At 36.1% G+C, this 16,005-nt stretch overlaps 1 protein-coding gene across 1 annotated transcript in view; it reads right to left on the bottom strand.

Moving 5' to 3' along the window:
• Nucleotides 1–16,005, bottom strand: part of VWA8 (von Willebrand factor A domain containing 8) — a 192,288-nt gene that overhangs the window by 90,914 nt on the left and 85,369 nt on the right. Inside the window, exons 21-23 of the mRNA XM_084510032.1 lie at nt 13,499–13,575; nt 1,655–1,730; nt 840–975 (exon numbers count right to left, since the gene is read on the bottom strand). Of these exons, the coding sequence (XP_084366158.1) occupies nt 840–975; nt 1,655–1,730; nt 13,499–13,575 (289 nt within the window). The remainder of the gene's footprint in view (nt 1–839; nt 976–1,654; nt 1,731–13,498; nt 13,576–16,005) is intronic.

Here is a 16,005-nt window from a genome sequence, read left to right as displayed (position 1 = left end):
CCTCTGCAAAACTACAATAATAACTGAAACTGACTAGCCAGTTATTTAAAAAATAGGCCCACCTACAGCTTACAATCACAAGCAAAACCGATGTCGTGCCACATGAGTGCTGAATGGATTGCTCCACTCATATTTAAACTATACATATTACCAAAACTACAGTGTCTACTAAGTTCAAGATGACATTTTAAACAGGGCCTTTCTCTGAAAAAAAATGTAAAAAGAAATTTAGTTCTTGCAGTTCTTGTGAATTAAACCCCACCAAATTATGAAGTATCCCTGACTTGCAGGATGTCTTTAAATAGTAAAAGCACATAGAGTATTTTACTAGATGAAACCTTTAAACATTCAACCTTAGGCATAGTCTCATTTTACTACCAGATCTGGTCAAGTTATACCCCTACTATCCAGATGGGTATAATCAAGATCATAATTTTGTCAAACAGATCTGTATTTCTTACGGTGAATAGGAAGTGGGAAGTGGAGAGGTCAGTTTATAACTGTTGGGACTTTTTTTTTGTTTTAATTCCTGAGAATTCCATTCATGAAAATGCTAATTTAATAAAACCTTTGTGGTTACTGCAAAAGCAGTTTTAGTTAGGAAAAGAAAAAAAAAGAAAAGAAAAAGGAAAAAAGAAAAGAAAAGACACCTCTTATTTTAAATAGTTCTTTAGAGAAAAAAGAAAGCCACCATAATTTCTTTAATTGCTAACCTTTTTATCATCAAGCACTTTTTCCATTTGGACTCCTCTGAGGCTTTACTTAGCAATGTAATTGCTGAAAAACAGCAACACGTTACCTTTTACTGTAAGTGATGAAATTGTTTTCTATCTACTTACTGGCAACAATTCGCCTTCCATCTGACAAAACCATTTCTCCACTTTCTACTAAGGTTTTTAAGATACAGGTAACATTCGTTGGTGCCTTGTCTGCCTCATCAATTACCAAAATATGTCCAAACTTCACTGCTTTTACCTGGAAGATAAAGAATCAAATCAGCAAAACCCTCCAAAAATAGCTGTGAGAAAGTGCATTACTGGTATCTCTGACAGTAGTTGCAAGATGCCAGTGGCAGTGAGAGAAGGGGAGGCAGAACAGGGCTAAGATATGACCGAACGGCAGCAGAGACAGAAGAGGAAGCAGGTGAGACAAGAAAGGTAGGTGTTTCTTCAGGATATGGACGGAAAGGATTGCACTAGGGAGGCTACCAAGGAGCCTGACTGAGAGCAGAAGTGCTGAACAAGAAGTCCGTAGCAGTTTGCATCTAGGCTGGCAACGTAAAGCTGAAAGAACTGAAGAAGAACTGCAAGAGCTGTTTGGAGTCCAACTTTGCAGGCTGGCGTGAGGCATTTTTACATGCTCCAAAAGAAGAAGGGAAATGCCACTGTACCAGTTAGAATGTGTCGGGTTGACACTAACTAAATTACTTTCCACATTCATTTTGTGTATGTGCAGACCTCAGAGACCCTTGTCCTATTTGGCAATTGTCACATGGCAAACATAACCAAAGCAAAAGTTAATAAAACGTTACCACATTTACTGGCTATTCCATACAAATAATCAAATCACCAAGAATTTTCTTATTTGAAAAGCCAGCATATTTAAATACTTGTTTATACAATTCCAAATATGCAATTCAAATGTTACTACTGACCAGTGGTGAATCTTCATATATAATAAGACCATCTTTAACTGAAGGCTGCAGGGTAAGGCTTTGTACGGTTGTATCCCTGAAATGTGGAAAAACAGAGAGTATTAATTTAAATACACAGGCATTTGAGTTATAGTAAAGTGCAAAATGACTAAATGAGAAACTGAAAATAAATACACTGAAAAGTGAATTTGTATCTTTTGCACGTAGGTAAATTACTACTGCTACTACTATTTCCAGTTAAACATAGTTCAACTCTCATATTCACGACAAACAGGGAAATCTACCCTGAACTAAACAGGAATTTGCAGTATCATAGTCAAACCATTAATGTTTTAGTTGCTCTTCTCCACGTGACAAACCACCACGAAAAGAATAAGACTAAAAATACTTCTGTGGAATTCTAAAAATCAACTATTTTTAGTTCAATCTAAACCACACCAGATGGAATTGTTTTTACTAGCACTTGCTACGCTTTGTATCATGAACAGTGTAAGGTCTTAGATGGGACAGAGGCTATAGTATAATAGGTTAGTATTTCTTTTTGAAGTTTTATTTTTCTTTGAGTTGCTCAAATGGTTTTTACCTTCAATCTTCAAATAGATTAATTAAAATCTGTAAGTAGAATATTCCTTTTTTTTCATTATCATCATCTATTTCAACCACCACTGAATGTACAAATAAATGAAAAACTGTTGCAATTCAGAATGATCCAGTAGCAGGTATCGTCACACTGGATTTGCCTGTATACCTTGTAATACCTTGTTAAAAATAAATAAATAAATAAATAAATATATATATTCTGATAAGCTCCACAGGTATGGGAAATCAAACACAGTAGTGTTTGCAGTAAACTATTAAATGGTCAGCTTCCAATTTCAGTCCGAAACTGACAGCATAACACGCAAATTTCTTCTACTTGAAACTGTCATCAGGATTTCTACCCCTACCAACTGGTATTTCCTTGTTTAGCTTTAAACTCATGACTGATTTTTCTCAATGTCTCCTATGCATGGCAATAAAACATAGGACAGGAACAGAGATTTTTTAGTATTTGCCTCTTCATCTGAACTTTAATCCAGGAGAGAAAAGGTTGAAAGTTAAAACTACCTCTGCTTTAAGTAATAAAATCATATACCTCAACTCCATCAACTGTGGCCTCTCACAAGCAACAAAACTCCCTCAAAATACACTCAAATACATACTGTACTCATATGCAGCAAATGCGGCTTTGCAAGTATTTTTAAAACCACTAAAATAAGCTGTAGTACGAATCTATTATCCTAGAAATCCTATTATGGAAGTAAAAACAAAGCTTCCACTATCATCCTTTGTGTCTGCTCATTTCTACATTGGGTAGAGAAATCATTAAGAAAAGAAACAGCAACAGAACAACCTTTGTTTCTTGAACACAGATTACTTAGGGACTAATTTCTCAGGTTGCATCCATCAGTCTGCCTCTGTTAACAGTTGCAACTTCTGCCTATGCAGAAGCAACTCTGTGGGTTCAAGCCTATACAGTTACAGATGCGTAAGACTTTAACAATGTGTAAACCAAACATAAATTGTTAGGATGATCTCATTCTTTAGGAAAGACAGAACTGACCATACCTTTGGGTGAAATAAACACTAGAAAGTTTACCATTTCCTTAAGGCCTAGTATAAAAGCTACATAAATCAGTAAAAATTGTGGAAGGAATCAAGATGAAAGAACAACTGAAATCCCAAATCCAATTTCTAACTTTTTTTCTGTGGTTACTTATCCATGGCTACCTCTTTTCCTCTGCCTTGGTCTTGTTCAGCTCTAGTATTTTAACAAAATATTTCAGGAAATTTACAATGTATTGTAAAAGCTAAATACCTAGCCCAAGACGAATTCCTTTAGTTTGATGATATAAGTGAATGCAAAACTCCAGTATGTACTTTGGATGTTACATTCAGCCAATGTATATAAGAATGATTTTACTTGGGTTAATACAGGTAAATATTCCTTTCAGAATCGTAAGCTATGCAATTCGTTTCCATTATTTCTGTTCTTCAGAAACCTAACTAAACAGGGTAAAAATGGCTAAAAATAACTGCATTGCCTCCTTGAACTTTGTTTCTTAAATTTCCACTTTGTGATGAATTAAGTAAATGTAAAGACACTGAAAGACAATAATAAAAATATGCTACATCTGAAGTATTTTTGAACTATATGGCATGCAGATTTTCCGAAGTGTAAAATACGTCTGGCACCCGAAACATCAGACTGTAGAATTTCACTCCCACAGGAAACGTCTGAAAACTCTATTTCACATTTACTTATTAATATTACCATCTTAGTATTAACTAGGCTCTAACAAAGACGCGAATACAAAACCCTCATAATGTCATCACATTTGGCACCCACGACGAAAATAGTTCTGACACACAGAAGCACAACTGTGGGAATGCAGAAGTGGGTGAGAAAAACTGTCTGACATATCGTCATCCTGCTCAACTGAACTGATTTATTTTCTCCTGATTGTAAAAGAAAAATACGAAAAACTCACTAATGTCTTTCCTAAGAACGTATTTTTATCTTGCAAACCCTGCCCACAAACTCTCTGTAAGAAAAAAGGAAGGAAAGATCTAGTACCCAAACCCAGCAACTCGTGACACTACCATTCAATTCACAGCAGCATTTCTGAGACTTCTTTTGACTTTTGTTGTTGTTGTTTATTGGCTCACATCACTGCCTTTTACTTTTTGTTACTGGTGCATTATATAGCCCAAAGGCAGATTTTTCAGAGGTCTACAGATTTACTCAATACATACTGGTTTTTGACAGTTATTATTTCTTTGACAGCAATACCTTCTTTCCAGGGAAGAACTACGAGACATGCCAGGAGAAATTTCCATCGACCACAGAAAACAAGGGAACAGCAGATGTGAGGGAAGTGACAATCCTCCTAGACTTTAACCCAGCCTTACAAAACAATGCAAGCTAGAGAGGGACATTCTTACCGTAGTATACTCATTTTTTGTTATTGGTGAGATCATGCCTCAAGGAATTATGAACTTCCATTCATAATTTGAATAGAGGCCAAACAGATGGCAGTGACTATGGATGAGAGTGTATATATACATATACTTAAAAAAAAAAAAAATTACAAATGAAAAAAATGTATTTTTTAATCTTCCCAAGACTGAACCAAAACTACTGTCCACCTAGGTTACACTCATACAATTTCTTAATGCTAACCTGGCCTGTAGTTCAAACAATTAGAGTATAGGAGACTCTTTCCCTCTTTCCCTGAGATCTGTTCAAGTTTATCTTTAGGACTACCTCGCTGAAAGATCATTCTTTAGAGAAATGAGATCAATGCATTAAGTTCTTCACTAAGAAGGCTAGTGACGTCCAGCTTAAGAAAAGGAAAATGTATTGCACTTCTTTATTTTAAAATGTAAGCTCCCAAGAAGGCTTCTGCCCACATATGGGTCATGTTATTAGAACCTCAGCTAACATTACCAACATCTGTATTCACTGGAATTACTCCGTTTTGACAAGTGCTGAAGAAGCCTGCCCTAGCTTTTTTATGCACTTACTGAGGCAGAAAGACTAAGAGAGTATCTCTGAAAGGTAACCTTGTGTTTTTAGGGCTGGTGGTCATTGTAACAAATTTAGGTAAATAAGATTGAGGACTGATCTACCTCTTATTCTCCAAGAGAAACTTTACAGTGTTCAGTTGGAACTAAGAATCAGAGAATCAGAATACATGTTCTAATAATTGATGCTCTTTGTGTCTGAGATGTATATATCCACCTAATTAACTACCTACGTACATGCAGATACAGCTATCTATCTTCTCAAGTACGTTTTAAACAGACCTGAATACATCCAGCTGACGTGACCTAATGTTATGAGTATTCAAAAAATAATTCGGCCAAGAGCCATCTGAAGTTAACTGCTTAGCTAATCTACTCATGGATTACTATGATGAAGAGCAAGCAATCTCCATGACTTTGACATGTACGAATTCTATTTCTTTAGCCAACAGAGAATATCATTGCATGACATGACAACTAAGTTCAGGCAATTCTGAAACCCCTGAAAAGCCAACCAGCTTTCTCATTTCTTTGTTAAAATGATCCTTTAAAGACTTTTTACCTTTCTCTGTGTGTATGGATAATTACATCCCTAATTTTTTTCTGCTAGACTATTATAACCACTCAGCAGGACATATATTTGTTTAAAATCAAAAGAATTATTTGGAGTATAAAAGTACTTATTACTCAGTATAACTGTGGGTGGCAGAACAAAGGCCAAAGGGAATTATATGTTTAATTCAGGTTATATACTTAAATCAAGTTACAAAATCCATCTTTTAAAACAAGATGCAACATTTGCAACATAATGTGGTATAACAACAAAGTCATTCAGCCTAATTGCAAAATCCACAAAAGAAGAAACACGACACCCTACAGCTCCCCTTATTGTGTATAAGAATACATTTCACAGAGTATACTAGCTAGAAAAGCTAGAGAATGTTACTTCAGCTACAGAAGAAAATGAAACAACCTGGTTTTGTAACCTAAGTTACTTCTCCATAGCAGTCACACAGCAGGATATTCAAGCTGAATTCAATTCCTACAAAAAGATAAATGAGTAATTCTCTAACACCTGGAATCTGACAATAGCAGAACTAGTCAGAAAACTTACAAAAAGCTGACATTTGGAAAAAAAGACCAATGGCTTGCATGAACTTTTTTGTAAGCTTGGCATTGCAACACTGAAGGTGTAAAAAACAAAACACCCCCCCCCCACAAAAAAAATAAAATACAACCAAACCAAACAAACAAAAAAACAAAGACACCTATTAAATGCTAGCCAGCACATTCAATGCTTTACAGCATAAATCTTTGCAACAACAACATGTCTTGTTATTGTGTGTTTCCAAACCTGAGCTGAATAAAAAATAAAGGATGCACTGGTTACTTTGTCCAACATGAAAAGAAAATACTCTACACATACAGATTCAGGTCTCAAATCATGAGGAATGATCACCCAGCCTTTTTTCTGTGTCTGTCAACATATAAAATACACACACGTGCATGTCTTCACTGTGTTCAATGGATTCTTGCAACAAACAACTGCAGCTTAAGAGCACTTGCTTCAACAAAAGTTTTCTACAGAGATAGCTTCTCTGTGGTTGTTCACTTTTTTTAAAAGACCTGCACAGCTATATCAGCATTTAAATTTCTTACATAGTCCTATACTCTTTCAAGAGAAGAGGACCAAAAATAATTCTGGGAACAAGTGCACTATCTAAGTGCTCTACGGTATTAGGCGCTCATCTGTGTCTTGGGTGAACTAAGTTACTACTTCTCGAAACAACTTTTTTTTTGTTTTTAATTTGAATTTAAAAAAAACGAAGTCAATAAAGCTGAAAGGGTAGTTTTAAATGATCTCAATAGGGGAAACAGGTAATTAGATTTTATACTGATTACGTGTGCCGAAAAAGAGAGAAAGAAAATTAACATCAAAAGATTAATGCACAGTTTGTAGTAAGTATTGCTTGTAGGGATACTATAAGCTCATTTTCCTATCCCAAACCTCTCCATTAATTTGATTGTTAAAGATCACAGTGAAATTACATTTATTTTGAAAAGGATAACGTATGTAAACTCAGTTAATTTTTGGAAGAAAAGATCATCAGATTACTGTAATTTATTAGAGAACTAAAAAAGGCACAGCACAAAGTGTAGTAGATGTTTAAAATGAACCACATACCACACTTTCAAATCATCAGTCACTAAAGCAAACAGTAACTTTGATGGGTAAGTTCTTTGAAATGAAATATAACATTAGGAAAACCAGAATAAGGTAGTGCGGTGTCTTCTAAAATAATAGCAAGATTATCAGATAACGAATTCTTATAGCAGTCAGCATCCTACTGACAGTAGTAAGACATCAAATTTAAAACAAAGGCAAACTGCTTTAGCCTAGATATATATTAATGCATAGAAAAGTGGAAAACAAGTTACCTGAATTTGTAAGAAAGGATATCACACAGAGAACTAAGACTTAATAGGGCTAATTTAAGGGCACAAACCTCGAAGCAAGCACGACATTTTCAAACAGATTTATTTCAAAGCTAAAGAAGAAGAAAACTTCATATATCCCCTAGTTTCATTAAAAGGTATCAAACCATACTTATAAGCAACTTTGACTTTTTTGACATTACAAAGAACAGCTCCCGTGCACTAAAAATCATTCCCTCTTTTAGTCACATGAGTTTGTAAAGATTCCTATTTTCTTTTTGGGCAATAAACTGCTTCATATTTCACAAGCAAAAAAATAGAAATATATATTGATATGCAGAAAGAGAAAGCTTGAACAAGAACTACTTGTTTTGTGCCTTCTGCATGGAGGCTCTGCGTAGCAGGAAATCCATTCATAACCCATCAATAAATTATTGATGTAGATTACACTGCAGCCTGCTCATGAAAAGCTTCTATTTCTGTAAGTGACCACAATGTTCTTTCCCAACTAAATGACTGCTCATCTACATACTGAAGACACCAGAGTTGAGGTTGACTGGTTTTACTTACTATGACTTCAGTGGCCGCCTCTGTGGTAGCTCAGAGGGGGCATCTAGTTCTCCCCCTTGTTGACAGTAACTAAGTTTCCATAGCAGTAGAAAGGACTGATAAGTTTTAATTTTCTTAAAGTTTTAATTTCCATATGGGAATGCCTGTGGCAGACACTCTGCAGAGATGGAGATGGTGAGCTGCAGTTTTTGTATTTCCATGGCTGATCAATGGCCGAGATAGCATGAAGCCAGCAAACATCTCAGAAAAATTTCTGCTAGTTATTTACGCTTATATCAAAACATTAAATAAATCTTCTAGAAGTTATCAAACTTAATCCCATTACAAAAAATGTTCTTATTTTTCTTGTTCTAAAAACAATGAAATCTAAAGCTGCTTCTTAATTACTTCAGTTCTAATTACTTTTTGATACTGCACATTTGGGTGTCAGCTAAGGACAACGCAAATGGACTCACCACATGGAATAACCACTGCTGGCTTAACTAATTTTATGAAGACGTGATAAACTAAGTTTTAACTTCTTTCTTTTTTTCCTATTGAAGAATTTTGATTTAGCAGGAGAGGCTACTGCTACATAACTAGAATAAGAGATCAGTGGGGTCATCCAGCTACTACTTTGCAGAAATTGTTGGTAAATAACAGAGTCACAGAGTGGTTGAGGTTGGAAAGTCATCTTGTCCAACCCCTGTGGCTCAAGCAGGGCTCGTTGCCAAGTACGTGTTCATACAGCTTTTGAGAATCTCAAAAATCAATGAATGTAATTTATACCAAACTTTACAAAGAAGGTACTAACACAGAAAAATGAAAATTGTGTCTTCTTGAACCAAGCAAATGTGCTGCTTGAAACACAGACCTTCTTTACACATGATTTTTCTCAAAAATACTATCGGGAGAGAGGCTTTTGTTTGCTTGCTATTAGAGTAATTAGAAGCACAACTCATGTCAGATCATTTCAGAAGGTTCCTATTGCCAGTTGCTCTTTTGGCTACATGACTTAAATCCAATTCAACACCAGCAGAACAGAGGTGGTAGCTTTCACAGCTGTACATCAGATCTTCGGTTGACACTACATGATCTCCACAGAATTTCCCCAGTGCTACATAGCTGCCAAAAATAAAATTTCAGATGAGAACAAGTTATATGCCATTATTTCTTTTTCCCCTTTTCTTAATTTCATATATTAAAGACTAGGAGAATATTTAATGAACACTAAGATTAGACAACATATGACTTATGAAACATTGGAACGGGCTGCCCAGAGTAGCAGTTGAGTCACCATCCTTAGAGTTCTTCAAAAAACAGGCCCATGTAGTGTTTAGGGACATGGGTTAACGGTGGAGTTGGCAGTGCTAAGTTAAAAGTTGGGATAGATGATCTCAGAGGTCTTTTCCAACCTGAATGATTCTGTGACACCAAAAGCTTGATGTACATATTAATTCAAACATCTTGAGTACATAAAATCTAGCACCCCATCTATTATTCCAGCAGAAACAACTATAAAATGTATGTCACTGATTTTTCTTCACATTCCTTGTAAGAATCTAAGCTTTTGGGAAGCTTTATTTTAAAAGCCTCTTCATAATCCCAAACCAACCAAACAAAACATCTTGAGCCACAGATCAATCCTGCACTGGAAACAGAAGAGTGAATACTGTAGTTATATAATACCACACTAATCAGAAATAGTAACTGCAAGGAAAAGAAATCATTGTCACTGAAATTTTAAAAAGCAGCTTGACAGTAGGACTGAACTCCAAGCAGATGCATAACTTTAAATGACAGATAAAGGATATTGTACTCCAGCAAAACCATTCTTTATGTACTATTCGTTAGTAATTTGATCGTAAGAGAAGTAAAACTCATCTTTTTTTTTTTTTTTCTTTGATCACATCAAAGGAGCCAACAGTCTCAAGTCCACAGTACTTTCTTCTGATGCTTTTACACAGGAGAGCTAGGAGCTTACATTTTAATATTTTCAGGGCTAAGAAGGTTTTTATAGTCTTGACAGGGCACATGTTCTTGCCTGAGTCTACTCTAAAGATTTTATTTCCTTTTCCTTCTGTTGAATATTCTTGTTTCAAGAAACTTTGTAATTTACAGCAAGATATTATCAACTTTCATGAAAAGCTTTTTCTTGATTCAGTGAAATTTGTTTTACAGATCTGTAATATTTACCAAGTTTGGCTTCAGATTTTTGTGAAAAACCACCAGTGATTTTTTTTTCCACATTGCTCACATGAGACATGGCAAATGTAGTAATAGCACAGTTCATAAAATTACAAGGTTTTCCAGAGTTCACACATTTAGGAATAAAGCAAGTACTTCGTTCTCTGTTACACTTTATTAGAAACTTTGATGTCCTCCAAATAAGTCATCTATCCAGTATGTGTCTGATTTCTACACAGATGTCGTCTTGGCCTGCGACTGCACAGGCCTCATAGATTTTTACCTTCTAGCAGCATCATGAATGTGCAGTCAAGGTGAAAGTGGTAAAACCCCAAAGTTTAATATTAGGGAAGATAACTCTGTGATATGTTTTATGACATGCAGCCAGTTCCCTGGGTACAACCAGCCCTGAGGGGTGAACAAAACTTGAGAATTACTCTGCCAGAATTTATTCTTTTAGGAAATGGAATAACTGGGAAATCCCAACATGTAAAAACTATTTGTTCAGCATGGAAAGGAAGCAGGATGCTTCCTAAGTGCAACCCTAAACAGAAGCCATGCAGAGCCTAACCCAAATTGCCAATTTCAGGAACAGTTCTATAAATCCAGCTGCACGTGGTAAGAGAGATCTGGTATATAGCACATTTTTCCAGTATTTATTCTTTTCTATGTCATGATCAACTCCTAATATTAAGAAGTATGTAAGCGAAGGCAGCCAACTCTTTGAATAATTTATAAGGAAACATTTTTCTTAATTTTTTTCCTTATTAAATTTAATCACAGCTTCCTTTCAGTAAAGGTTTTCGGTCCCAAAATGGTTTATAAAACTTAACAAAGTTAAGCAAAATCTTGTGCCTTTTTTTCCCCCCAAATTGGTTGGAAACAGAAGTGCCGAGTGCCAACTCCTGTTCTTAGCGCTGCTATCAGAGTGGTTCCAAAGAATGTTTATCAATATGGAAATAGGAGCTACATATATAAATTGCACCCAAGAAAATAAAACCTCTCAATGAGGTAAGCAAGGTTAAGAAGAAGGATTTGTAACCTCCATAAGCAATCTAATTCTTTAGGTCAAGCTGACCCTTCTGTGTGAATCAGTGATAGAACAAGTAAATACAGATGTCAGAAAAGATGTTTAAAGAAAAGCACTCTCTTTTCTGTCTTTCTCCTCTCATCATCTGTAAATACAAGACATAAATTTTGAGATCTTAAAATTATTCCTTGTATTGGCTCATTGCTTCTAAGAAAAATATTCCCTGATTTAATCTTGTTGAATATACATAGTGTTTAGATCACCAGAACTTCTTACAGTATTTCATCAAAGTAACCACCCCATGGAAGATGAAATGCACACACGAGATAGTTTTCTAATAAGATGTGTCTCTGCTATAAGCTACTGACTCTATTTCCCTCCCCCTCCAAAAAAAACCACCAACATCTAAAAGCTTAGTGTTCATTTTTTGAGGGGTAAACTTTTTCTAATTTTGCTTTATAATCCAAAAGTGTGCACTGACAATATTTAGGATTATCAGGATTACCTGTTTAAAGGTCCTATAAAGTCCACCCAGGTACTATACAGACTGTGTTCTTCAGAAGGTATTTCAAAATGCCACCCAGGAAATAGAAACTTGTGATTTTTCCATATTCAGGAATTATTTTTGTAGAACCGCATAGGACTGCTCATTATTTGCCACCTATCCCTATAACACTGTGACCAGAAACAGAACTTGACAGAGTCTACAGAAATTTGTCTCAACTAGACAAAAAAAAAAGGCACCTTTTTTTTTTCCTGGTGCTTTTTCAAGTAGCATATTTTAACTAACATATTCTATGACTCCATCATCACCCCAAACTGCATATTTATACAACACTCCCAGCCCTGAGCTGTCTGAATTTGCATTTACATATACTGTTCTGCTTAACCACGCCCCACAGCAGAACAATTTTTCAACAGGCACATACACTGAGTGAAGAGGAATATTGTAGCGTTTTGTGAAATAAAAGGGATTTACACAAAATTATAACATGTTTTATCCTGAAGGAGCAGGTGGCTGCTTCAAGCAGAGAAGATCACAGGAAAGTTAATGCAAAGCTGAAAAGTAACAGGTCAGAAAAGCACTTAGTAGGAAAGAAGTGATGGAAGTTTAGGAGAGGAAGTATCTAAGAAAACAGCAGAAGAGAAGTGATGAGATAGAGCTATCCAAGTATTAGGAACAAGAGGACAAGACATTTGAAGACAAAAAGCTGGGGAGAAAGTGAAAGAGAAAGTGTTAAAAGGACTGTGCCGTTAAAGGGCAAAATACCAAAGATGTACATTTTTATTAGCACTATTTAAAAAAAACAGTGATTATAGAAAGAGACAGGGTGATGAAGCTAGAAGTTCAACGGGGGGAGGTAAAGATTAGGAATGAAGCTGAGAAAGGATGCAGTTCAACTGAAAACGATTCTTCTATATCAATTCAGTCTTTGTTTCAATTTACTGATCCACGCACAGTTCGTGTCATAAATAGCAGACAGATAAATCAGTATTAAAAGGTCTGCACACCATTACCTGTTGTTTATTTCAGCTTTTGAATTGTTTTCAATTGGTTTCTTGTATTGAAGTCCTTTTGTTAGCTTGCATATGAAAAAAAATGTAATTTTCTAATCTCAACGTGTTTATGGATATTAGAGAAACAAATATGCTAAGCAGCAATGCCAAATAATGGAAACAAGGAACTTTTATTATTTAGAGTATTTCTTATCTAATGAATGATATATTCAAGCAAGTGCCTTTGAAAATTTTCCCCTCACACCTGCATTGGGAAATCTCCCCAGAAATGACAGCATACTCTCTTCTTGAGCATGGTTTGAGATCAGTAAGCTCTGTTTTGCTTCCTATTTTGTTAAGTAAAGTGATTCCACTAGACTTCTGTAACCTCCTTAACCTGTCAGCTTAACGCCTCTGCCTATGAAAAGGATCCATTTCTGTGGTCTGTTTGTGTGCTGCCTAACATAACAGGGAATTTGTTCAAACAATAAGACCAAATTAAACTTCAGAAACATGAGTTTTAAAACATGAGAAATCGGACTACAAACACAAAGTATGGAAATGTAACTCAGTCTTACCTATGCAGCTGTAAATACTCTCTGGGCCTGTTTAAAAGGTGAAGGAATCTGTCAACAATCTTGTTTTTCCCAACACCCTGTAGCAAATAAATATAATATGAAGACATAATTACACATTTAAGAGTGATAGAAGTTGATTTACGAGTTATTAAAGTCATAAAGAGTTATTAAGTTATAAAGATACATTCAACAGCTACAAAAAGAGAAAAAAGTAACTTTCCAAAATTGTTCAAAGATTCTCCAGACTTCTTTACAGGCAAATACAATTTCAGTTCGCATCAAAGAACTCTGAACGCAATTTAATTTTGTTTTACATATGTATGTATTTACAAAACCTTTATGTGTCTTACTAGGAGAAATCAGAAATAGGACTGTGTCTCTTGAATTACCACTCATGCATATGCATCCATTTAACTACCTCTGCTTGTTTACAACCCTTTCATTTCACAAAGGTATTGCAAGGCTCTGAATGCTAGGAAGTTGACTTTCAAGTGGAAAAGATACTTTTGATGGTCATAGGAAACATCCTGTAGCTGTCACAAGGAGTTAAGACATCACCTTGGTAATATCTGTTAATCCCACACCACTGGAAGTTAGCAAAAAGTGCTCTCAGATTCAGAACTGGGTTGGAGATGACACTCCTACTGCAGTATGTCTGCATTAGCAAGCTGTGCAGAACAATGATGGTGAGTTTCTGGAGTGAACCAGATGTTGCTAGTATGCCACCGTGTCTTGTACAACTGTTTCAGAAGCTGGTACTTCAGCCCATGCCTAGCCTGGTTACACGGAAGGAATTAACAGATGGAAGGCATTAGGTGTGGCGCTGCAGAACATGTTCTAGCTCAGTCTCATCCTAGAGGAATCCAAGTCATATGTCCCCTGACGTGTACTAAACTGCAGTAAGGAGCTTCACTTCAAAAATTCTTATCGCAACCTGCAAGAAAGTGCAGATTGCTAAAGGGAATAAAGGAAAAAGATAAATGAGTAGAAAGAAAAGTTTGATTGTAACCCAGCCAAAAGCAGATTGAGAAGATACCATCCCTCTGCTTAGATTCATACTCTGACTGCATGAATGCATCATTAGTCCATACCAGTGTAAAGCAAAGCAGATAAATATAACCCACAGACAGATTAAAGAGATTAGATTAAACCAACTTGAGACCAGCTAATCTGTTTCACTTGGCACTGAAACAGGATAGGAGCATTCATAACTGCAAGTTATGACATTTATGACTAAGTTCTAGCTGAAAGATGGTAATTGACAGCTGCAGAATTGCAAACTGTTCAAGCTTCTCCGAAGGGGACCACAGTCTCTCATATGACTACATTCATGAGAATGGAGAATCACACACATATGTGTGGAAACTGAAACCACAGAAGGAAAGTTCTCACCACAAGAGCAGGGGAAAAAAAAATTACAGCAGAGATGACAAAAATAGAACTACCTAGATCCTACTGTAGACTCAACTTGAACATGGGGAGCTAACTCAAGTTAGCGTTCTGCCACATGCCTTCTCACGAGCCTTCCTCCATCTGGTCCTTCAGAAGAACCTACAGCTTTATACCCAGTTGTAATAGGAAGCTACAACACACTTAATATCTATCACCTGACACTTCTGAAAACTATCATTGGAGACACAATTCTCCACTGCTTTGAAATGGGATGATATTGTGGCTTTTCTAGAAACTCAGAACATACCTTTTTGAGGGAAAGCATGCAACTTCAGGAACTAGATCAGAAGCATTAAAAGAAACCAGAAACAGAACAAAAATCCTCTAGTGGCGCACATGCACAAATTTATTCCCATTTGTTTGCTACTACTTGCAGTCAGATACTTAAAATCATAAATGGGTGAAAAAATGGGAATACTTCGAACATCAAGCACAAATATCCATACTGAAAGCAGCTTCCTTTTCTTTTCCTAGGAGAGCTAAAAAAAACCTGGGCAGATGCCCACATGGAGTTTTCTGTACCAATCCCTAGTGGTCTGCATGTTCTTTTCCCTGCAGAGGGAAATTCTAGACAGCTCTGGCAAGTACAAAGCTGAAGAAATATCTCAATCAACGTAAAACAGAGTTAATATCAAACAAATGGTTACCGTATGTATATGGTAGATTCTTAAAATAATGTTTGTAAAGAGTATTTTCCCAGCTACAAAATAACACATATTTCCCCCCCCCCCTCTCTCCTTTTCCAAGGAATAAAGGACTGCGTGGCTGGTTTTGTGTATTTCTGTCCAGGCTGTTATCACCAAAAGTAGTGGCAAGAACAGGCCTTATCTTTGAAAGGATGCTCAGAAGACACCAGCATGGTGGAGGACCACCACAGAGGAAGGCAGAGAGCACTATTACCCAAGTAACACAGTGAAGTTGATGGGCGTTGTGCCATCACCACACCTCACCCTTTTCTCATTTGTGCATCTCACCAGATTGCCTGCACACCTGCTTTTATTTCATTGTAAGGCTAACTTGATTTCAGAATGTGGTACATTTTTAAAACGTGCATG

This window comes from Aythya ferina (assembly GCF_964211825.1).
Source record: "Aythya ferina genome assembly, chromosome: 1".
In the NCBI taxonomy this organism is placed as follows: domain Eukaryota; kingdom Metazoa; phylum Chordata; class Aves; order Anseriformes; family Anatidae; genus Aythya; species Aythya ferina.
The sequence above is the reverse complement of the archived record's forward strand: the minus strand, read 5'-3'. Positions and strand labels throughout refer to the sequence as shown.